The 25,422-nt window shown below is 43.1% G+C and overlaps 1 protein-coding gene across 3 annotated transcripts in view; it reads right to left on the bottom strand.

The window, feature by feature from the left end:
• Positions 1-25,422, bottom strand: part of myo5b (myosin VB) — an 84,936-nt gene that overhangs the window by 13,112 nt on the left and 46,402 nt on the right. For 2 of the 3 annotated variants that reach the window (XM_061734572.1, XM_061734574.1), the window contains exons 19-29: positions 24,353-24,564; positions 22,652-22,808; positions 10,372-10,611; positions 9,973-10,209; positions 9,747-9,840; positions 7,302-7,432; positions 5,388-5,507; positions 5,176-5,310; positions 4,997-5,062; positions 2,499-2,738; positions 348-442 (exon numbers count right to left, since the gene is read on the bottom strand). In XM_061734572.1, coding sequence (XP_061590556.1) covers positions 348-442; positions 2,499-2,738; positions 4,997-5,062; positions 5,176-5,310; positions 5,388-5,507; positions 7,302-7,432; positions 9,747-9,840; positions 9,973-10,209; positions 10,372-10,611; positions 22,652-22,808; positions 24,353-24,564 — 1,727 coding nt within the window. The remainder of the gene's footprint in view (positions 1-347; positions 443-2,498; positions 2,739-4,996; positions 5,063-5,175; positions 5,311-5,387; positions 5,508-7,301; positions 7,433-9,746; positions 9,841-9,972; positions 10,210-10,371; positions 10,612-22,651; positions 22,809-24,352; positions 24,565-25,422) is intronic. The other variant, XM_061734573.1, reaches the window with a different exon arrangement.

Genomic DNA, 25,422 nt, shown 5'->3' with positions numbered 1-25,422 from the left:
TTTCAAAACAACGTCCTGGTCAGACGGTCGCACCACATGACATTTTGACGCTTAAAACAACAACAAAATCCCAAATAACTAGTATTTTTTGTAAATTCAAGTGAGTCCATATGCGGGACAGGTAGGTCATATATATGGTATTTTCTTATCCATTTAAACCTTTTTTGAATTGAAAAAAAAAAAATCTGTTTTTCAGAAAATATAGGCTTCACGTCATTGACCCTCATATGTTTTATTTTGTTGTACAGTATGTTATGTAAAGCAATGTGGTTCACCTCTAGGTTGATGTAAGGTGCTATATAAATAAAGTACATTTACATTTAACTGGCTGAGCTGTTTTCACATACCTTTTGGACTCGGAGAGTCTGTGATAAGCTTGGAGAGCCTCTTCTTTGTCCAGCGGCTCCTTGCTGTTCAGTTCAGCTTCCTTCTCAGTTTCCTGCTTAAACACAGAAGACGGAGCTGTTTGGAACCTCAGCGTGAACACAGATCTCCACCTACAGCACCAGACTTTCCTCATCAGGACCAGAGGAAGGCATGGCATGAAACCAGCAGATGGATGTTCTTTTCCATCTGACTCGTTCTTCACCCGCCGCACTTCAGTGGCCTACACCTGAAATAATTACTCTACTGGTCACACCTGGTCCAGTCATCTTAGCATCAGTAAATTACAGGTGTCAGAGGTTAACCAAAAGTCTGTCATGGCTCATAATCCACATCCAGAGATTGTATTTTACCCTCTGTAATGCTAACAGAAATCAGAACAGTACATGGTGTACCACAGGGATCAAGTCTGAAGCTACTTCTTTTCAGTAGTTCAAAGCACAAACTTTATTTGATATAAAAGTCTTAGTATAAATTCAGGCAGATAAAGTCGTGACAGCACAGACAAAAGGTAAGAACCAATGCTCCTTCCTGTTTTCAGGTATTCCTGCACAGTTTTGGGATTTTTTTTTTTTGTGGCAAAATGGAATCCTATGACAAAGTACATTGTTACGGTGGGCGACAAGGGCCAAACGCACTGCAACGGCCTAATGCGTCTCAGTTAAGGAAAACGGCTTCAAGTACAGAAACGATTCAAATTCACAAACTCTAAACGAGGTACAAAAAGAGGAACGTGGTGCAAATGAAAAGACGTGCTGCAAAAAACAAAGACAAATGCAGCATCATCAAACGCTGCAAATAGAGAAACAATGCAAAACACAAAACGATATAAAACAAGAAACCATCTTCAAAAGAAAAACTCTTCATAACCGGTCACTACAACAGGAAGTGCTCCAAACCTGCAGGGGGCGCTCTCAGCGTAACAGCTCAATGGACAGACACACGGGATGTAGAGAGAGACCGAACAGCTGATTTTAACGTTAAAATATAATAAAGAAACGTCTCGTAATGTACAGCGTTGTACAGTGATATAAACATCGTGTAGTGACTCCAAACCAAAAAAAGGAAATCACTGAGAGGCTAAGTGAGGGAGCATGGTACTGCTGACGTGCTGCATAAACGACAAGCCATTTCCGTGTTGTTAAACCGTGTCCGCATTTATTCTCCTCCAACGCTGGACAAACAGCAAAAAGCAAGGCAAGGCAAGATGTTCACTCTCTGTCCGTATATTCAAAACGGTAATCAAGCGGCATTCATGCGGTCAACAAAAAATACACTCTCCCTACTCACCCCCTCGCCATGCAGCCGCCGCGGTGAACAGGTGAATATATGCCCATTCATTCATTGACCCAGATTACTACGCCTTGACCACACCCCCCCGTGACATGAGTGACAGGTGTCAAACTAACAGCTGATGCCAACATAAACATAAATATTTAGCATATGGCACCTACACATCGTATATAAATATAGTCAGATAAAAATCACATTACCGTTCCCGCTGTATGTTTAAACCATGGATGTAAACACTGAGGTTCAGTCAGAGCGCCCCCTGCAGGTTTGGAGCCCTTCCGGTTGTAGTGACCGGTTATGAAGCGTTTTTCTTTTGAAGATGGTTTCTTGTTTTATATCTTTTGTGCTTTGCAGCGTTTGATGATGCTGCATTTGTCTTTGTTTTTTGCAGCAGGTTTTTTTTAATTTGCACCACGTTCCTCTTTTTGTACCTCGTTTAGAGTTTGTGAATTTGAATCGTTTCTATACTTGAAGCCGTTTTCCTGAACTGAGACGCATTAGGCCGTTGCAGTGCGTTTGGCCCTTGTCGCCCACCGTACATTTTAGATTAGGGCCGACTCTTCGACCCAAATGACCTCTGGGTATGAGTGTGGTTCAGTTGGGTCATTGTGAACAAAGCCATTCCTACCAAGAGTTCCTTTGGGCTGATCTAAGTAGTGCCAGTGTGAAAACAACCTGACAATGCAGATAGTGGCAAACACAAACTTTTGTTTTATGCAAATGATGGTGCTGTTTATCTGGAAGAATTGCTCAGCTTCTTTTCCATGCTCTAATTGATTCTAAATGCCTGTTAATACCTTGTGGTACACCGTTGGACTTACCATTTGCTTGCTCCTCTCATGCAGCTCAGCGTTGCTCAGTATCTGAGTTCTCAGGATAAGGACCTCCTCCTTGCGGGCATCCATTTCCTCATTGGCTGCCTTCAGCTGACTGACCAGCAGGTTATAACTGTCCTGCAGCTGATTGGACGAGTTGTTCTGCGATGCGTGATCACCAATGGTCTTCCTCAGCTCATTCAGGTCATTCTTCAGCTTCTTGTTTTCTGATTCCAGCTCCTGTCTCTGCAGGGTTCACAGGATGCACAGCGTCTGTTATGACACCCAATTCTAGCCATTTTCATTGTTAATGTTGTGTTCAACCATCATGGTAACAGCCTGAAATGACAGCTGAACTTAAACCTAAACTTAAACTGGACATCTGCAGAAAAGCTAATACCCACGTTTAAGCCTTGTAACCCCCCAACAACTGTCAACTTGTTTATAACTCCATTAATCAACCTCTTAACACAGTAAACTATTTGATCTAATCCTGAATGTCTCAAATCTGATTCTCAGCCATGAAGCCCTAAAGGTTTGCACCTAAACAGAAACTATCCATCCATCCATCCATCCAGTTATTTCTAGACCGGGGGTCGGCAACCTGCGGCTCTAGAGCTGCATGCAGCTCTTCAGCACCGCCCTAGTGGCTCCCTGGAGCTTTTTCAAAAATGTTTGACCTTTTTTTTCTTTTTTTCTTCCCTTTTACTTTCCTTTTTAATTTCAACTTTTTTCTCGAAATTTTGACTTTTTTCCTCAATATTTCGACTTTTTTCCCGAGATTGTACTTCAACATTAATCTCGTCATTTCAACTTTTTTCTCAAAATTTCGACTTTTTTCTCAACATTTCGACTTTTTTCTCGAAATGCATAATGAAAAAAAAAAAATCTTCCCCCAGTTATAACTAATATAGAAACATGCAGCATGTGTTGCCTTCATTCTAAGGCTGATACAAGACTTTTCATTTTTTGCAGCTCCAGACATATTTGTGTTTTTGGTCCAATATGGCTCTTTCAACATTTTGGCTTGCCGACCCCTGATCTAAACTAACTGGGAGATCCAATCCCTCCAGTGTGTCCTGGGGTCTGCCTTGGAGCTTCGTCCTGGTAGGAGAAACGGATCTCACCTTAACCTCTCCCCTCTACTCCATCAAGACTGAACGGTACACATTTCTTTCATCTCCACCAAGGTTCAACACTGAGGCTCAGGTGGTCGTATTCACCAGACAATCACAATTAACTTTAAAGGAGCCAAATCTGCCCACGGTGAACACAACATCAGTCATACAGGCTTTTTATTATCGTCGTCCTCCTGGACCACTGCTTTCCTCCCAGGAATATAGTACATCCATACAAGTCAGTCGTAGTTCAGATTGGTAGTTTTTGTGGCTCTATGACGGTGGAACCAGGAACAGGAACCTCCTGATGACTCAGAGAACTGCTCCTCTCTAACACCACCAACATCTTAACATTCCTATTCCAACCATATCTTGCTGTATCCTAATTACACCAGCATTTCTAATCACACTGGGTGATGCAAACAGGGATGTCCCCACTCCCCAGGTCCACAGTTTTCTTCTATTTTCTACAGATTTGAACAGAAATCATCATCTACTTTCTCGGTAAAAGTCACTGCAAGAACTTGCAGAAGAAGACTTGATATATAGTCAGTACTGGAGTTGAGGGGGTTTGGCATCCCCCCCTGAAATAAAAATGGTCCAAATCATCCCCCCCCTGAAATAAAAATGGTCCATTTCATATATCCTGTAAAACTGCCATCCCTCCTTTCCATCCCTTATGTCATTTCATCAATGAATGTGGTTTTACTGCTATTTCAACATTTAGAGTCATCACCAGAAAAATAACTTATTTGACAATTTTCACCTGTTTCAAGTAAATTTTCACCTGAAATAAGTAGAAAATTCTGCCAGTGGGACAAGATTTATCTTCTTATTACAAGCAAAAAAAATCTTGTTCCACTGGCAGATTTTTCTACTTATTTTAAGTGAAAATCTACTTGAAACAGGTGAAAATTGTTGTTTTTTCCAGTGATGAGTCTTGTTTTAAGTGTATGAGATTTCTTTTTACTAAAATGAGACATTTTAACTAGAAATAAGACAAATATTCTTGTTAAGATTGTGAGTTTTTGCAGTGATCCATTTTACCTATCCTGTGAAGGACAGAGTCATATTGATAAGTTCAGAAAAGTGTTTTTTATTGTTGTGTTTTGATGTATTTGATGTAAGCCCAGTGGATATTTAAAGCTTACAGAAGGCTGCATTTAACTGCTGCTATGTCATTCCTGCAGTATTTCTGCAGCTGTTTTGGTCACTGCTATTATTTGTAATATATTATATTATTTGTAATCAGCACAAATTATCTGTCCCCATGTGATAAAATCCACCATCCCCCCTGATTTCTTTTTACAACTCGAGTACAGTATATAGTTAAGTGTAGCATTGTTTCCTCCAGGACAACAAAGATGCGACAGGGTCAGCTTGTACCTTGAGGTTGTTGTAGGCCAGATCTGCCATCTCCTGATCAGAAGAGGGACTCCTCGGCTCCGAGCCCTGATATGAAGGAAACACAGGGTGATCTGTGAAAAGATTCTGATCCAGGTGGTTGCACAGTTTCACCACAGTTTCGTCAACTTCAGCACCAGATCACTGCTCTGGAAATTCACCTTGTGCTTGGCCAGCTCTTCCATTTTGTCCAGGTTGACCTGCAGCTTCTTCCTCTCCTGCTCCAGCTCTCGGACCCTCTTCTGCAGCTTCATGAACAGACTGATGTCCATCGCTGCCTTCTCCACGCCCATCTCCTACAACCCAGAACCACCGGTTATTAACCGGGTTAAAACAGGACATACACACAGGTTCATCTAGTCCTCAGACTCACGTCCACCAGCTGAATGGAATCCTCGGTGTCTCCCACCTCAGAGGTGGAGATAGACGGGTAGTTGGAGTCTGACTCCAGGCTGCTCTGGTTGGACGTAGTCCTCCTGTGGCCGGGATGGAACTAGAGGACGAGTGAGAGGAAGCGTCACAGGTTAAGACACAATGTGATCAAGGCATGGAGCAGTCGTGAATACTTCTTTTTGCTGTTTTTCATGACTTAATAATAATAATAATAAACTTTATTTCTATAGCACCTTTCATACGAAAGTCGCAGCTCAAAGTGCTTCACAGTAACAGTACAAACATGTCAAGAACAATGAGAAATAGAGAAACAACAACAGCAAATAAAACAAAAAACACAAATATTTAAGTGCAGTGATATAATAAATAACCCTGACAAGATTCAGTTCCAAATTCCTCCACAGAACAACTACTAAGATAGGATAAAAGCAATGTTGAATATAAAAAGGTAAAAATACTGCACTGAGTTGTAGGCAAATGAAAAATAAAAAAAATCAACAAATAAGAGTACAAGATAAAAATGATCATATAAAAACATTTAAAAGTATAAAAGTAATGCAGACAGTAAAAATCAATGATATATAGGAAGGAAAGTGGCAACTAAGGCGCGGTTATCTCATGCTTAAATGCTGAAGAGGGAGGTTTTAATAGTTTTGGGGCGTAGTTAACCAAGGCTCCATCACCTTCACCATCTTCTTTTGACTGTTTCTGGGAGCTTCTAATAACCCAGATCTGACGACCGCAGGGTTCTTTTTGGAACATACTTTGTCAGGATGTTGGAGATGTAGCTCGGTCCTTGTCCATTTATGGCTTTGTATGTAAGGAGCAGGACCTTGAAGTCAATTCTGAATGTTACAGGGAGTCATTGCAGGGTAGCTAAGACTGGACTAATGAGCTCTCTCTTTTTGGTTTATAACAGTCGAGCTGCAGAAAAACCCAGTGAAGAATAACTGAGAACTTGCAGCTCGACTGGTAACTGTGGTACGACTGTTGGCAGGAATCCTGTGCAAAAAACCCCCTAAAAACAAACAGTTGGATTTGGTTAAAAGAGTAAAAAACCCTGCTGTGTGATTTTGAACTTCCGGCACTAGAATTGTGTTTTGATAGATCTCTTTAAAAAAATTACAGTTTATGTTAAGTATTATGTAAGAATTATATTTTTCCCTCCAGAATCTCCATCTCAGAGTGCAATGGTCTCCCAATACGATGTCTGAACCCGTCACCCAGAAACTTTCTGATTCAACCCCAGCTCATGCATTTATTCTACATCAAACCTCATGTTTGTGATAATCCTGGTTTTTTTCTCTCCAGACACGGACAGTAGTTTTATCTGAGCTCTGGAGTAGATGGCTGCATTGGGATTGGGTCTGTGGGAGCGGGAGGTTTGAACTTTGCAGCAGGCGGCTAAAAAAAAACCCTACGGGATCGGGATGTAGTCTAGCGACAAGATGGAAATTAATGAGGTGGAAAAGAACCTCTAACAAGGTCTTTACAAAACAAAGACAAAGCAAGTCGGATATTTGGAGAAACTGCGTTTAGTGTCTGTGGAACATCTTAACATTAAATCAGATGAATTTGTCTAGGACATTTCTCTGCATCTCTATAATTGTGTGGGCATGAATTCTCAGAGTTTTGCAGGAGCGGGTGGATATAAACAGTGCGGGAGCGGGCGGTAACGGTCAGAAATTCAGCGGGAGCAGGATGAAGAAAACAGTCCCGCTATAGCAGGGCTCTACTCTGGAGCTTTTGTCTGACCTGACAGGAATCACCACTGAGGTTACGGTTTGCTCTTTGATTATTGATTGTTTGGTGGAACTCGGGGCCACATGCCGCCACCTAGATGTGTCGTCGTTTCACAACCCGTTAAGGGCGAGCGTGAGGTTGGACGTCTCACCTTGTTCAGAGACACCTCCTCCTTCAGGTTGTCAAAGCGCTGCTCGAGCCGGCCGAACTCCTTCAGGAGGTTCTGGTAGCGCTCGCGCTCCGCGTCCAACTCCAACTGCAGCGACGCCCTGCTTGTCTCCTCTGAGTGGAGAACAGACAGGAAGCAGAGGGAGATGAGACGAAGCCTTGTGTTTCCTCAAACAATTCTAACTTGCATCCAGATCACATTCAATGAACAGTTTTTGCTTCTTAGACTCATGAACAAGTGCATTTATTGTGTTTGAGTGTTTTTATTTGTGATGAATAATCGTGTGATTCATGGATGTGTGTGAGAGTAAACATTTAAATCAGAAAATCAGTAAGAGGATAAGAAAATATATCTGGTTGGATACACCTATAAATTACAAATGCTAAACATTAAAGCATTTTTATGCTTTTTCATATTTAATTTTTCAAATCTTTAAATATTTTTTAATGTAAAAGAACCTCTATTCAAACAAAACCACATCTGACCACAGGGGGACAGTGCATCACTGTTCCTCTAGTGGACACACTGGTATTAGGAAGCGTGCTGGACCGCCCTCTCTCATTAACACAGTACGGATGGATCTACAGTATCTACACAGCAGGTCTTCATTACTACATATTAGGGCTGGGCGATATATCGAGATTTTAATATATATCGATATATTTTCAAACGCGATATGGTACGAGAAAATATCGTTTATATCGATTAAAAAAAAAAAAAAAAAAAAAAAGTTAAATTTTTTTTTTTTTTAATGATTTTGATATAGCTTAATTTGTGACAAATTGACTTGAATGTTTTATTTGAGATTTGCACAAATGTTTTGTTATTTGCACAACTGTCAACCTCAGTGGAAAAGTCTGCCTGTTACTGTCTACATTGTATTAATTGCACAGTGTATTTTAATTTAATTGTTATGCAGGAAAGGGATATTTGTTTTATTTTATTCAAGAAGCATTTTTATTCTATATATGCAGGCAGTTTATTTTTATTTCATTTGTTTTATACATTTTGATATTGTGCAGACCTCTGTTAATAAAGGAACCTGTGTGACATTTGGCACGAGGCTTTGTATTAAAACTGACTGTTTTTTTAAGGGTTTGCCTCAGAAAAAAATGAAGCTAACAGAGATGCTATGCTATAATGCTTTGGAAACCCCAATTATGGCACAGAAAAAATATCGAGATATATATCGAGTATCGCCATTCAGCTAGAAAATATCGAGATATGACTTTTGGTCCATATCGCCCAGCCCTACTACATATAGTGGCTTTAAAAGTAAAACTGTCACTGTTGCTACGTCGACACAACAGAATAATCCTCATCTTAAAGAGAAAATGTCTTCCATCGCAGAATACCCAGGATCCAGGGTGGATGGGAAGGTTTTGGATGAAAAGGGGCTTCAAAACCGTCCTCACAAAAGCTTCAGTGGTATCACAAAAGTCTCAAGCTGCGTGTAAACAGTCTATGGTTTTATGTGTCTTTATGCGTCACCGTGTCCTAACTGGATGCGACGCGAGCGAGCGTCAGCGACAAAAACAATTCCATTGCATTATTTTCTATTGGACTGTCCTAACTGGCCGCGAGCGGCGCAGCAGCGCAGCGCTGTGCAGCGCGATGCGGTGCGCTGCTTTGAGCTGAACATTTGTCGGATGTCCTGCTTCTATTTTCTTCCTGTCACTCGTGTTGAAAGCCGGTTGAAAGCGCTGTAGGAAACAGTCATTTCAATACAAGAACCTCAATAAAGTGGCAGCTGCTGGAGGGAGATGGACAGGGAGCTGGAAGGTTCTGATAAGATAAGATATAATATTTATAAGATAATATTTCTTTCTGCCACTTTATTGAGGTTTTTGTAGTGAAATGAGGAGGTATCATAGAGATAACTTCTCATTTCAACTAACTGGATCAGCCGTGCCGTACAGCGCTTTCAACCGGCTTTCAACGCGAGCGACAGGAAGAAAATAGAAGAACATTTAAATATCACAATATCAAGCTTGTTTTCTGTTTAGAAAGTACAAACGTAGGAAGATTACAAGTACTCGCCCATCTTTTACTTGTCTCTTTACTCTTTTAGGAGTTTCTTTCAGGAGCACACGGGCGGGTAGTGCGGTGAATAAAGGCTGATTTATGGTTCCGCGTAAAATCGACACCGTGCCCTACGCCTTAGGTCTGCGTTGGTGTAACGCGGAACCATAAATCAGCCTTTTAAAAAGCGAGTTTCAGCTGTCAATCAAATTAACGTGGGGGCCCATAACGGTTTCAGTGTGGACAGAGAGAGTCTGATGCCACGCAGTGCCACGCGATAGTTGGACGCTGGCGTGCTGCAGTTAGGACAGGCTGTTATTCCTACATTTATTTTTTTATTCCACAGGAGATAATCTTGTCCCGTCCCTCCTGTGAGCAGGTGTGTTCGTGCAGGTACCATCTCACCTTCAGAACTCCTGGAGTCCTGCAGGATCTGTTGGTTAATCTCCTCCTTCTCGGCCTTCAGCTGGGAGTTCTCTCTCTGCAGGTCCTCCACCCTCTGAGAACCAGACAGAACACTAGTGAGGGTAGGCCTCACCTGCTCAGGTGTCACACAACCCACTCAGGTGAGTTTCTACTGGACGACTGATGGTTTTCAGCAGTTTTATGCAGTTCAGTTGGATGAACTCACCTGTGTGAGCTCCAGCTTCTCACTACCGTGCTCCTCCTCCAGCTTCCTCCTGTGATTGTGCGCCTCCTGCAGCTCCTCTCGCAGCCTCTCCACCTCCTCCTGCAGCGACACCACGCGGCCGGTATCGCCCGGCTGGCTGTGGACCTGCTCCAGCTGCTTCTGCAGCCGGGTCAGCTCCGAGCCCAGCGTGGTGTTGGTTGACAGCAGCTGATTGTTCTGCGTTCGTAACTCTTTGGACTGAGGGACAAATGTGTTGTCAGCACTCTGCATGTGTGTTCAGGGGTGTGTGCAGGTGTGTGTGCAGGGGTGTGTGCAGGGGTGTGTGCAGGGGTGTGTGCAGGTGTGTGTGCAGGTGTGTGTGCAGGTGTGTGTGCAGGTGTGTGTGTGTGCGCAGTGCACCTGGTCATCCATCTTCCTCTGCAGCTGTACGATCTTGTTCTCCATGCCCGAGTTGAGGTTTTTCAGATGTTGTGCTGAGCGTGCTTCGATCTTCAGCTGCTTCAGCTGCCGCTTGGCGTGCATCCGTCTGAAGGCGCACTGGATGGTGATGGCGGCGTTGCGCGCTCGGATGAACTTCCTCCTCTGCAGCCAGCCGCGTACGTTCTTCTGGATGATCATGGCCTTGTGGTGCAGCATGAACTGCAGAGAAGACGTTAAACATTCATTCATCAAGCTCATTAAGGTCCGGATTCGACCACAAACAACCTCCTAACATTCAAATTAAAACCTTTTTAATGTTTGTAGATTTACAAATAAAAGAAATAAAAAATGTCCTGGTCACATTTTGTTTGGGAAAATAATGATTATGTTACTAAAACATCTCTGATCGAGTCTTTGGTAGACTGGGAAGTGTGGTTTGATTACTGCAGCAGCTCAGCAGGAACATGTTTTTACCAGGATTCAACCTTTGGTTCTTTGAAGTCAGACCAACCCAGGAGTCCAAAAAGCTGCAGCACCTTTATAGACTACCTCAGCTGGGAAGTGAGAGCTGACTCGATGCCGATTAGACATGCTGTAGATGATGTTTGGTCATCTAACATCCATTTTGTACGGTGTCCGTCAAGGGCCAAACGCACTGCAACGGCCTAATGCGTCTCAGTTCAGGAAAACGGCTTCAAGTACAGAAACGATTCAAATTAACAAACTCCAAACGAGGTACAAAAAGAGGAACGTGGTGCAAATGAAAAAACGTGCTGCAAAAAACAAAGACAAATGCAGCATCATCAAACGCGCTGCAAATAGAGAAACGATGCAAAGCACAAAACGATATAAAACAAGAAACCATCTTCAAAAGAAAAACGCTTCATAACCGGTCACTACAACCGGAAGTGCTCCAAACCTGCAGGGGGCGCTCTGACTGAACCTCAGTGTTTACATCCATGGTTTAAACTTACAGCCGGAACGGTAATGTGATTTTTATCTGACTATATTTATATACAATGTTTATATCACTGTACAACACTGCACATTACGAGACGTTTCTTTATTATATTTTAACATTAAAGTCAGCTGTTCGGTCTCTCTCTACATCCCGTGTGTCTGTCCATTGAGCTGTTACGCTGAGAGCGCCCCCTGCAGGTTTGGAGCACTTCCGGTTGTAGTGACCGGTTATGAAGCGTTTTTCTTTTGAAGATGGTTTCTTGTTTTATATAAATAAAAATATAACACTGGTATATTAACTCTCATCTTAAAGACGTCATTGTTCCATATATACCAGAACACTTGGGTCTCAGTCTGCTGGTTTACTAACAGTTCCCAGATGGTCCAAGTACAGAATGGGAGGCAGAACTTTTCATTTTCAAGTTTTATCGACCGGTCTGAGCCTGTCGTTGCTTTTTAAGTCTAAAACCTTCCTGTTTGAAAGAGTCTTTGGCTTATTTTTTTAATACTAGTTTTACTACACGTCTTAATTAATACTATACTTTTATAAGTAAAGATATTTTAACCTGGTTTAACCTTTGTTCAGTGTTATATGTACATGTATTGTGAGACATGTGAGGCCGACTCCAGAGACCTTAGTTAGGTGCATCCCGGGGGCCAGAGCGGGCGACATAGAAGCAAATTTGAAGCTACTGGCAAAGGGTAATCGTAAATATGGTAAAGTTATCATCAATGTCGGAGCTAATGACTCCCGTCTTCGCCAGTCGGAAGTAACCAGAATGAATATTGTCTCGGTGTGTAACTACGCCAAGACCATGTCGGACTCTGTAGGTTTTTCTGGCCCCCTCCCCAATCTGACCAGCGATGACATGTTTAGTCGCATGCTCTCGCTCCGCCGCTGGTTGTCTCAGTGGTGTTCAGAAAACGACGTGGACTTTATTGACAACTGGGAGACATTCTGGGGAAAGCCTGGTCTGATTAGAAGGGACGGCATTCATCCCACCCGGGATGGTGCAGCTCTTATGTCTAGAAATCTGGCCAATGTTATTAGACACTCCCCCTGACAATGCAGGGTCCAGGCCAGGATGCAGAGCTGTAGTTTAACACACTTCTCTGCTGCTTCTCGAGGACCAACGCCTGCCAACAAAACTATAGGATTGCATTATGTAATTAGCGACTCTAAAACTGTAGGATTACATGATATTGGCGACTCTGGCCAGGTGCCTAGCAAAATAGAAGTGGTTGCAGTTCCCCGCCCTCCAAAAGTTCACCAGGTGCAGCGTTATAGAGGCGTTAACCAAGATAACCTTGTAAAAATTAAAACCAATGTACATTTGGTACCAATTACAGACCGAAAAATTAGATGCGGACTACTAAATATACGATCATTAAGCTCCAAGTCTCTGTTAGTAAATGATATAACTACAGAGAGCAGGAGTGATATTTTCTGCTTAACAGAAACATGGTTACAGGAGGAAGAGTATGTTAGTTTGAATGAATCAACTCCGCCCGGCTACTTTAATCATCACATTCCTAGAAGCACGGGCCGAGGCGGAGGAGTCGCAGCAATTTATAACTCCGGTCTCCAAACAAAAATTGAACCTAAGTGCAACTATAATACATTTGAAAGCCTCATGCTTGGTCTGAAATTTCCGAGCTGGAAATCAGAGAAGCCAGTTGTGTTAGTGGTAGTGTACCGGCCCCCTGCTGGTGCGTATCTAGAGTTTTTGTCTGAATTTTCAGATTTCCTTTCTGGATTATTGATCAGCACAGATAAATTCATCATAGTGGGTGATTTTAACATTCATATGGATGTTGAAAGCGATAATCTTAAATTAGCCTTCGATTCTCTTCTAGAATCAATGGGTATCTCACAAAAAGTGGATAAACCGACGCACTGTTTTAATCATACTCTCGATCTCGTTCTCACCTACGGTGTTGAAACTGATGGTCTGTTGGTGTCACCTGTAAACTCCCTTTTATCCGACCATTACTTAATAACGTTTGAATTTAATTTTGTTGATGTTGAAGTGCAAAATAGGAGGTATTATTTTAGCAGATGTTTGTCTGATGAAGTTATTGTTAAATTTAGGGAGGCCATTGCTTATCTTACGACAGTGCGAAATAGTGATGTAATCGAGGCCAGTGACCTGGGTTCTACCTCTGCAGATGTTGATTTCCTTGCTAGTAACACTGCTGATTTGTTGCATTCAGCTTTAGATGAAGTTGCTCCTTTGAAAAGGAAGGTTTCTAGCCACAGGAGCTTAACTCCCTGGTATAATTCAGATATCCGCATGTTGAAACAAAACGTGCGTAAAATGGAAAGGAAGTGGTACTCTTGTAGGTCTGTAGACTCTTATCGTGAATGGAAAGATATTCTAATAGTATATAAAAAAGCCATTCGCAAAGCCAGAACAGCTTATTATTCAACGTTGATAGAGGATAACAAAAGTAACCCACGTTTTCTGTTCAGCACTGTAGCCAGGCTGACAAAGAGTCACAACTCTGTTGAGCCGTGCATTCCTGCAGCTCTCAGTAGTGAGGACTTTATGAGCTTCTTCAACAGTAAAATCGCGAGAATTAGAGAAGAAATCAACCAGCCGGTTGTGGGCGTTTCTTCAGCTTTAGCGACTTCCCTACGCTCTGACTTGCCTCTAGACTGTTTTGATCCTATAGACCTCCCTGAGCTGACCTCACTCGTCAATAGAGCTAAGTCAACCACATGTATGTTAGACCCCATCCCGACTCGACTATTCAAGCATATTTTTTCTCTTATTGGTACGACAATACTGGACCAAATTAACCTATCCCTAAGTTTAGGATATGTACCACAGGTTTTCAAAGTGGCAGTAATTAAACCTTTACTTAAAAAACCTTCTCTTGACCCAGACACCTTAGCTAATTATAGACCAATTTCCAACCTTCCATTTGTGTCTAAAATTCTGGAAAAGGCAGTTTCAAGCCAGTTATGTGACTATTTGTATAGAAATGATCTGTTTGAAGTCTTTCAGTCAGGGTTCAGAATGCATCATAGCACAGAGACAGCACTGGTTCGAGTCACGAATGACCTCCTTATGGCCTCAGATAAGGGATTAGTGTCCATACTGGTTCTACTGGACCTCAGTGCTGCTTTTGACACTATAGATCATGGCATTTTACTGCACAGGTTAGAGCATGTTGTTGGGATTAAAGGGACAGCTCTATGTTGGTTTAAATCATACCTATCTGACAGGTTCCAGTTTGTTCATGTACATGAGGTTTCTTCAGAACAGTCAAGGGTCTGTTATGGTGTTCCGCAGGGTTCAGTGCTAGGGCCAATCTTGTTCAGTTTATACATGCAGCCGTTGGGAAGTATAATCCAGAATCACGGCATACACTTTCATTGTTATGCTGATGATACGCAGCTCTACTTGTCTATGAAGCCGGATGAAACAGAACCGTTAGTTAAACTTCAGGCATGTCTTAGGGACATCAAGGACTGGATGTCCAGAAATTTCCTGCTTCTAAATTCAGATAAAACAGAGGTTATCATTCTTGGTCCAGAGCATCTTAGGAAGGGATTAGATGGTGTTGCGATGGCTTCCAGTGCAACTGTGAGAAACCTTGGTGTTATTTTCGATCAGGATTTGTCGTTTAAACCATATGTCAATCAGGTTTATAAAATAGCCTTTTTCCATCTCCGTAATATTGCAAAGATTAGGAAAATCCTCTCGCAGAGTGATGCAGAAAAACTAGTTCATGCGTTTGTATCTTCTAGACTAGATTACTGTAATGTGTTGTTAGCAGGATGTCCAAGTAATTTGCTGAATAGGCTCCAGCTGATCCAAAATGCAGCAGCACGAGTACTGACAGGAATTAGCAGGAGAGACCACGTCTCTCCAGTGTTAGCGTCGCTCCATTGGTTACCCGTAAAATTCAGAATCCAGTTTAAAATTCTATTACTTGCGTATAAAGCCCAAAACGGCTTAGCTCCGCATTATTTGCAAGACCTGATAGTGCCTTATGTTCCTGTCAGAGCTCTCCGTTCTCAGAGTGCAGGTTTACTCGTAGTTCCTAGAGTATCTAAATGTAGATTTGGAGGGCGGGCGTTCTGCTATCAGGCACCACTACTATGGAACCAACTTCCAATCTGGGTTAAGGAGGCTGACACCATCTCCACCTTTAAAACTAAACTTAAAACATTTCTGTTTAGTAAAGCCTATAGTTAGTGTTTAGTAAACCTCTAGCTGGTGTTGGTAAATCTCTAGGTAGTGTAAACTTTAGTGTGTCAGAGTCGCTCCTGTAGTTTCTTGTGCTGGCCCCCCCTTCTCCTCCCTTTTCTCTCTTTTGTCCATGTTGCAGCATCCTTTGCCGGACACCGGAACCTGCAGGTGGTCGTGGGTGGCTTGTAGCTTGCATTACGGAGCACAAGTCTTTCCCTGACCCTGCACCCCAAACTGGGACTTGCTGATTGGGCCGGAGCTTCGGGAGCTGCATGCTGGCCTGCGGTCCCCACCCCTGGTCATCCCGTTGCTGGCCCCCCCTTCTCCTCCCTTTTCTCTCTTTTGTCCTGCAGGTGGTTGTGGGTGGCTTGTAGCTTGCATTACGGAGCACAAGTCTTTCCCCGACCCTGCACCCCAACCTGGGACTTGCTGATTGGGCCGGAGCTTCGGGAGCTGCGTGCTGGCCTGCGGTCCCCACCCCTGGTCATCCCGTTGCTGGCCCCCCCTTCTCCTCCCTTTTCTCTCTTTTGTCCTGCAGGTGGTCGTGGGTGGCTTGTAGCTTGCATTACGGAGCACAAGTCTTTCCCTGACCCTGCACCCCAACCTGGGACTTGCTGATTGGGCCGGAGCTTCGGGAGCTGCGTGCTGGCCTGCGGTCCCCACCCCTGGTCATCCCGTTGCTGCTTCCACCTGCCTGCTGTGCTGTTGCCGTCCCTGACCCACCAGTCTGGCCCTCGGCAGGAGGGTCCCCCCTTATGAGCCTGGTCCTGCTCAAGGTTTCTTCCCTCCTAAAGGGGAGTTTTTCCTTGCCACTGTTTGGCTTAAGGTTTTTCTCCCACTAGGGGAGTTTTTACCTGCCATTGTTTATGTAATAACTGCTCGGGGGTCATGTTCTGGGTATGGGTCTCTGTAAAGCGTCTAGAGACAACTCTGTTGTATTAGACGCTATATAAATAAAATTGAATTGAATTGAATTATATCTGTCATTTTATGTTTCGTTTTATTCTGTAAAGCCCAATTTCAAAAATGTCCATTTTAACTTCCAGAGAAAGGTCCCAGAAACACTAAATCATTAATCCTCACACATCTTTAAAGTAAAGACTCCTGCTTTGAAGTGGGTCTGTGAGGTTATTTGGATCATTTGTTGTGATTATGAGGGCGAGACTGTTAAACTGTTTAGTGGTTGCTGTTTTTAAGATTATTTTTGATGATGTTTGCAAAACATTTAAATATGCTAGTTTTAATTTAAAAGGGAAGGTGAATCAGATGTTACTAAGCTACAGGGCTGTGTAGACCAGCTGCAGATCCTGGAGCAGCGTCAAGGGGGCGTGCTGCACCCTGCTGGCAGAAACCTTCACTGCTTCCCTTATATTTAAATCACATCAAACATACAGGACTGTCTCAGAAAATTAGAATATTGTGATTTTCTGTAATGCAATTACAAAAACAAAAATACAGCTTAAGAAAACTCAAATATCCTATCTCAAAAAATTTATATATTCTGTACTGTAAGCCATAATCAGCAATATTAAAAATAAAAAAAGGCTTGCAATATTTCAGTTGATTTGTAATGAATCCAGAATGTATGACTTTTTTTTTTTTTTTTTTTTTTTTAAAAATTGCATTACAGAAAATAAAGAACTTTATCACAATATTCAAATTTTCTGAGACAGTCCTGTATTTCTCTTTACCATGAACGAGGCATGTTGATCAGATTTTGACTGACTACCCAACCAGCTGTAGAGGCTGAACATTTCAGCAAAGTTTCAGATGTTTCCTTACAACCCTCATCAGTTGCTGTTCCTGGCCGTCTCAACACCACCTGGTTTTCATTAACGAGACTGATGTGAAACTTGTGATGCAGCATACTGCCAGCTTCAAGAAACCACTTCAGAGGTTCAAGAAAATAAAAATGAAATCTCTGAAACAACAACAACAACAACAGAGACCAGAGCAGACAGGACAGATGTATCTGCAGAACAAATAGTACCACAATCTGAATCTCTTATTCAGGTCCATGTGGAGCAGCAGTCTAATCGGAGAGGTCCAGACTCCCTTTCTCCATCCAACCCCTCAAGATCTTCTAGTCCAGGGGTCGGCAACCCACGGCTCCAGAGCCACATGCAGCTCTTTAGCGCCGCCCTAGTGGCTCCTGGAGCTTTTTCAAAAATTTTTGAACTTTTGTTTTCCTTTTTTCTTATTTTTCCCTTTTTTTCTTCTTTTTTCTTCCCTTTTCCTTTCCCTTATAATCTCGACATTTTGACTTTTTTCTCGACGTTTCGACTTTTTTCCTCAACATTTCGACTTTTTTCTCGAGATTGTACTTCAACATTAATCTTGACATTTCGACTTTTTTCTCGACATTTCAAGTTTTTTCTCTCGACATTTGAACTTTTTTCTCGAATTGCATAATTAAAAAAAAATCTTCTTCCTCTAAAATATTATTTTATTTTTCTCCTGCCTGGCCCTAATAGTCTTCCATAGATTCGTGTAACAAAAAGAGTCACCTGGAAAGACATTAGCGGCTACATTTGCAGCCGAGGACCCAGTTCTAACTAATATAGAAACATGCAGCATGTGTTGTCTTCATTCTAACGCTGATACAAGACTTCTCATTTTTGCGGCTCCAGACATATTTGTTTTTTGTGTTTTTGGTCCAATATGGCTCCTTCAATTTTTTGGGTTGCCGACCGCTGGTCTAGGATGACACAGAGATGAGAGATTCTCCAGAGTGGTTCTGGGTGTAGAGGAGCAGCAACTCTACTGCTTCCATCTTCCATCTGACTAAACCCTTCCAGAACAACTATGAATCCCCCAACCGTGAACCTGTGCAGACCAACCGTGAACCTGTCCAGACCAACCGTGAACCTGTGCAGACCAACCGTGAACCTGTGCAGACCAACCGTGAACCTGTGCAGACCAACCGTGAACCTGTGCAGACCAACCGTGAACCTGTGCAGACCAACCGTGAACCTGTCCAGACCAACCATGAACCTGTGCAGACCAACCGTGAACCTGTGCAGACCAACCGTGAACCTGTCCAGACCAACCGTGAACCTGTCCAGACCAACCGTGAACCTGTCCAGACCAACCGTGAACCTGTCCAGACCAACCGTGAACCTGTCCAGACCAACCGTGAACCTGTCCAGACCAACCGTGAACCTGTCCAGACCAACCGTGAACCTGTCCAGACCAACCGTGAACCTGTCCAGACCAACCGTGAACCTGTCCAGACCAACAGTGAACCTGTCCAGACCAACAGTGAACCTGTCCAGACCAACCGTGAACCTGTCCAGACCAAACGTGAACCTGTCCAGACCAACCGTGAACCTGTCCAGACTAACCGTGAACCTGTCCAGACCAACAGTGAACCTGTCCAGACCAACAGTGAACCTGTCCAGACCAACCGTGAACCTGTCCAGACCAACCATGAACCTGTCCAGACTAACCATGAACCTGTCCAGACCAACCGTGAACCTGTGCAGACTAACCGTGAACCTGTCCATTTAACCGTGAACCTGTCCAGTCTAACCATGAACCTGTCCAGACCAACCGTGAACCTGTGCAGACTAACCGTGAACCTGTCCAGACTAACCGTGAACCTGTCCAGACTAACAGTGAACCTGTGCAGACTAACCGTGAACCTGTCCAGACTAACCGTGAACCTGTGCAGACTAACCGTGAACCTGTGCAGACTAACCGTGAACCAGACCAGACTAACAGTGAACCTGTCCAGACTAACCGTGAACCTGTCCAGACTAACCGTGAACCTGTCCAGACTAACCGTGAACCTGTCCAGACTAACCGTGAACCTGTCCAGACTAACAGTGAACCTGTGCAGACTAACAGTGAACCTGTCCAGACTAACAGTGAACCTGTCCAGACTAACAGTGAACCTGTCCAGACTAACAGTGAACCTGTCCAGACTAACAGTGAACCTGTCCAGACTAACCGTGAACCTGTCCAGACTAACCGTGAACCTGTCCAGACCAACAGTGAACCTGTCCAGACTAACAGTGAACCTGTCCAGACTAACAGTGAACCTGTCCAGACCAACCGTGAACCTGTCCAGACCAACCGTGAACCTGTGCAGACTAACAGTGAACCTGTCCAGACCAACCGTGAACCTGTCCAGACCAACCGTGAACCTGTGCAGACTAACCGTGAACCAGACCAGACTAACAGTGAACCTGTGCAGACTAACAGTGAACCTGTCCAGACCAACAGTGAACCTGTCCAGACTAACAGTGAACCTGTCCAGACCAACCGTGAACCTGTCCAGACCAACAGTGAACCTGTCCAGACCAACCGTGAACCTGTCCAGACTAACAGTGAACCTGTCCAGACCAACCGTGAACCTGTCCAGACTAACAGTGAACCTGTCCAGACCAACAGTGAACCTGTCCAGACCAACAGTGAACCTGTCCAGACCAACCGTGAACCTGTGCAGACTAACAGTGAACCTGTCCAGACCAACCGTGAACCTGTCCAGACCAACCGTGAACCTGTGCAGACTAACCGTGAACCTGTCCAGACTAACCGTGAACCTGTGCAGACTAACAGTGAACCTGTCCAGACCAACCGTGAACCTGTCCAGACCAACCGTGAACCTGTGCAGACTAACCGTGAACCTGTGCAGACTAACCGTGAACCTGTCCAGACTAACCGTGAACCTGTGCAGACTAACAGTGAACCTGTCCAGACTAACCGTGAACCTGTGCACACTAACAGTGAACCTGTCCAGACTAACCATGAACCTGTCCAGACCAACAGTGAACCTGTCCAGACCAACAGTGAACCTGTGCAGACCAACCGTGAACCTGTCCAGACCAACCATGAACCTGTCCAGACTAACAGTGAACCTGTCCAGACCAACCGTGAACCTGTCCAGACTAACCCTATACCTTCCAGGCTCCCTGTGAACCCCATTAGGACCAACCATGAATCCTTCAAACCAACAATGAACCCATTCAGATCAACCCAGAACTTTCTAGATCAGGGGCCGGATTCACAAAACATTCTTAAGAAAAAAAATCTTCTTAAGTGTCATTTTTTTCTTAAGTTCAGTCTTGAGAAGAAAAAAAAAAGAAGTCATATTCTCCAAAAAAATTCTTAAGTATTTTCTCAACTTTCTTCTTAAGAAAAAACTTCTGAGAAATAAAAGTTCTCAAATTTGTTCTTGACTTTTTTCTTAACTTTAAGACAACCTTGACCTGTCTTAAAATTTCTTCTGTGTAAAAGGTGAGACTCTATTATCACCTTTTTCAACACATTTGCACAAACAAAGACTGGGATACTGCATACATACTGCTGTGTGAACGGTCTGCTGGAGCAGCTACTGAATCCTTCATTTAGTATGCAGTATACAGTACATACTGATGCAGTATGTAGCATGTAGTATGCAGTATGCCATTTCTGATACAGCCATATTTTAAGAAGTTCTTAAGTAGGAAAAATAAGAAATTCGTAAGAAATGACAGTTCTTAAGAAAATATTGAGGAATTGCACTTAAGAACTTTTTTATTCTTAATTTTAGATCTTAAGACATTTCTTAAGACGGTTCTTAAGAACATATTGGTGAATCCGGCCCCTGAACTAGTCTCAGCGATTGGTTTGTACAGTGAACAGAACAACACACGTTATCTTTAGGAATGATTATGATGGCTTTTCCCTCCACTAATATCTTTAACTATCTTTATGCTGCTGGTGAACTGTATGTAGTGCTTTGGGTCAGCGCCCACATCCAGAACAAGGGGAAGAACAAAATTAATAAGAACATTGAAGTACTTTAATGTGAACTGAGACTATGACTCAGATATGAACCCCCCGGTTAGGATCTAGAGGGCCCTTCTCACTATCTGTGAGTTTGTTAAGTATAAGTTATAAAACATGAAGAAGCTCCTCCTCTTTGCCAAATTCAGAGATACTCAAATAAATGTTTTCTCCTGCCCTCAGTGCTTCTGCTGGTGTTTGTGTGTGTGTGTGTTGATGAAGCGCTGCCATGCCGCCGTACCCAGTGGTGTAAAGTAACGAAGTACAAGTAGTTCGTTATTGTACTTAAGTAAGATTTTTGAGAATTTGTACTTTTATTGATACTTTCATTTTTCTGTACTTTTACTTTTACTTCGTTACATTTTCAAGGAAAAAAATCGTACTTTTAATCCGCTATATTTAAAATTGGACACGTCGTTACTCGCTACAAATTAAAGAACAGCACAGCGGGGGCTGATTTATGGTTCCGCGTTACACCGGCGCAGAGCTACGGCGTAGGGTACGCGGCGACGCACACCTTACGCCGTAGCCTACGGCGTAAGGTGTGCGTCGATTTAACGCGGAACCATAAGGGGGACGGGAAGGAAGGGGGGCGCGTGAATATACCGAGAAGGAGCCGCAGCTCCCGGGAGAGTTGCGCCGCAGAGGCGGGCCGGACGGCCGGAAGAACCGCCGTCGCGTCGAGTACCGATGAGGACTGAAGCCTGAATTATGGTTCCGCGTTAAATCGACGCAGAGCCTCGCCATAGGGTACCAGCGTTGGTGTAACGCGGAACCATAAATCAGCCTTGAGCGGCAGCTGACGCGTGTCCATGCGCACCATTCTTTGATTCCACCCCTTCTAAGGTGGTTTTGGCATTTAAAAGTTCAAAAGTCTCATCCTTTATCAGCTGGGGTTGCTTAATGTTGTCACTGCATACTACAGGCTGGGGGTGGACCTGTCAGCGGGTCAATGGGGTACAGCAGCAGTGATGAGCAAAGGGAGAAATTAAAATGGGGTAATGGAAACAAACGCTAAAGGGGTCAGAATAATATCACCATTATTTAGAGTTGTAAGCAAATTCTTGGATTCTTCATTTCTTTGCAATCCTTTTGAAAATAATTTCGTACTTTGAATTTTGTACTTTTTACTTTTGTACTTAAGTACATTTTACACCATGTACTTTTTGTACTTTATTATATTTAAGTTGAGGTACTTTTATACTTTTACTTAAGTAATTTTCTTAATGGGTACTTTTTACTTTTACTTAAGTAATTTTCAAGCAGAAAATTTGTACTTTTACTTAAGTACAATATTTTTGTACTTTTTCCACCTCTGGCCGTACCTCCCAGTAGATCCTGCGGGTGTACATCCCTCGGGTGTAGGCCTGGATGGTGACGACGGCCCATCTCACTCTCTGATAGGCTCGTCGTTCTCTCACCATGCGGTACTGTTTCTGGCAGATGAGGGCGGCCCGGCTCAGACGGAGGAACTCTGCGTGCCTGCGGGAGAACGGCACATGGAACCACCTTACAGAGAAACCTGCAGACTTAAGGTCCCATATTCTGCTGTTCCTGACTGTAATGGTTCAAAGTTGTCTTACGCTGTCACATATTCAGCTTTTAGGACAACTAGCAGGTATTTTAAGAGGTGCACAACTGATTAAACTGTAAATAAAAGTATAAAAGTGTTGAACACCAGATTAATTTTTTATAACTTCTTAGGAACAGAGTCTTGAAGCAGCGGACAAATAGACTCAAAAACACCTATTATCCCTGGGCCAATAGACTGTTAAATAATACGCAACATAACATAGCATAGCATAACATAACACGACAATACATAACAGGTGTATTTTCTGAATGATGTGGGAGTGATGTTTGGGTCACAGTTTGTTGCACTTTATCCATTCATTGTTTTATTGCTTTTATACTGTGCTTTTTATACTTATACTTATTCCTCTTATTTTGATTGCTTCCTTTGCACTTTAGTGGGAACATCCTAACCAATCTCATTGTAACCTGAGCACAATGACAATAAAGTCTATTCTATTTTCTGCTTCCACAAGCCTTTATTCAACTTACGCACTCTCTCTGACCTGGGCCTTTTTCAATCAAGACTTAAAATCTATTTATTTAGAATGGCTTTTAATACACAGTAGTGTGGTGACACTTTTTACTCTTTTATTCTATTCATTTTTTGCTCAGTCTTATGATTGTATGTTGTATTTCTGTATGTTTTGTTCTGTAAAGCACTTTGGCTGTAAAGGGCTATAGAAATAAAGTACATTTTACATTTATTTCCTCAACAGATTCCTGCTTTAACCCGTGTGCTGTCTTTGGGTCAAGGGAGGGTGAAGGGAGAAAAGATGGAAGGAAGGAAGGAAGGGAGAAAAGATGGAAGGAAGGAAAGGAGGAAGTAAGGAAGAAAGGAGGAAAGAGAGTAAGGATGGGAGAAAAGATGGAAGGGAGGAAAGAAGGAATGAAGGAAGGGAGAAAAGATGGTAGGAAGGAAAGAAGGGAGGAATGGAAGGAAGGGAGAAAGGAGAAAAGAAGGAAGGAAGTAGGAAAGGGAGTAAGGAAGGGAGAAAAGATGGAAGGGAGAAAGGAGAAAAGGTGGAAGGAAGGGAGAAAGGAAGGAAAGAAGGAAAGAAGGAAGGAAGTAGGAAAGGGCGTAAGGAAGGGAGAAAATATGGAAGGGAGGGAGGAAGGAAAAGCAAAGAAGGTAATAAAGGAACCAATGACGAAAGGGAGGTAGGAAGAAAAAGGAGTAAAGGAGGGTAAAAAAGGAGGAAAAGAGGAAAGGAAGAAGGAAGGAGAGAGCAGGAGAAAAGAAGGATAGAAGAATTGGGTCATTTTGACCCAAAGACAGTACAAGGGTTAAACTTCAATCTCAACTGTTGACTCAAACCCTCTGTGGGTTCAGGTTCTGGTGGAACCTCCTCCCACCTACTGTTCTGAAGCAGAAAACAAGGTGGTTTCTGACTGGAGCTCTAGTCAGTATGAGATCAGCGGCGCTGCTGCGCAGGTGGAACCAGAGGCCGTACCTGCGCGCCAGGTATCCACGGCCGTATCTCTGCAGGGTGATGGCCGACTTGCGGATCCTCCGGTACCGGAGCTTCTGCAGCCAGCCCCGGACCGTCTTCTGGATCTTGATGCAGGCCGAGCGGAACCTGTCGGCTCGCAGCTTCTCCAGGTACGCCACCTGACCGGCTCGGAAGAAGATCTTCGTCTTTCCAAACTGGAACATGTCCGGTTCCTGAACGGGATTAATTAAATGGTTTTAAAACCAGATAAAACATTGAAACTCAATCTCTTAAAGTCCGGGTTTTCTTAGTTTGCTTGAAGGGTCAGAACTTATTCTATATTCTCTTAAAAAAACAACATACCGTATTTTCTGGATTATAAGCCGCACCTGCTCTATTTTTAAAAAAACAATAAAAAAAAAAGATATACAATATAAGATTGTCTTAGTTTTGATTCTAATTCTGGTTAGAGCGCCCCGAGCGGTGGAAGAAAAATCCACAGAATAGGAAACCTTTGTGTAAGCCGCATGGTTGAAAACCTATGAAAAAAGTAGCGGCTTATAGTCCAGAAAATACAGTATATCTGAAATCAGTAATGAGCTGAAACAAACTCAAAGTTAGTCAATGATTGCACATGTTGCACATCTGGAAGAGAAAAGCTCCAGCATAAAACTGAGACACATGGAAGTACAAGAGGGTTATGCAATCCTGGTCCTTAAGTGCTGCTGTCCTGCATGTTTACGATGTCTCTGATTCCAGTTAATGGTCGTCATCAGGTCTTCATCAAGACCTGCAGAAGTCTGGTAACAGACAGTCATTTGTATCAGGGTGTGCTGAAGACGCTCAAGGATGTGGATTACCTAACACTAAACCCTGGATGAGCTCATAGTCCGACGAACGGAGACTCCAGTCCTCAACCAGCTGGTCCAGGTTCAGCTCCAACTGAACCAGTAACCAAGAGTTAGACGTTATTTTCATTTGTCAGTCCAGATGAGTTTCCCACGATGAAATGATGGTTAAGTCATGATGGATTCAGTCCTGGTAGGAATCAGTTCACAGTGGAAACATCACATTAACTGTGACTTAGTCAT

Source organism: Cololabis saira, chromosome 11 (assembly GCF_033807715.1).
Source record: "Cololabis saira isolate AMF1-May2022 chromosome 11, fColSai1.1, whole genome shotgun sequence".
NCBI lineage: Eukaryota > Metazoa > Chordata > Actinopteri > Beloniformes > Belonidae > Cololabis > Cololabis saira.
This window is presented reverse-complemented; position numbering and strand designations above follow the sequence as displayed.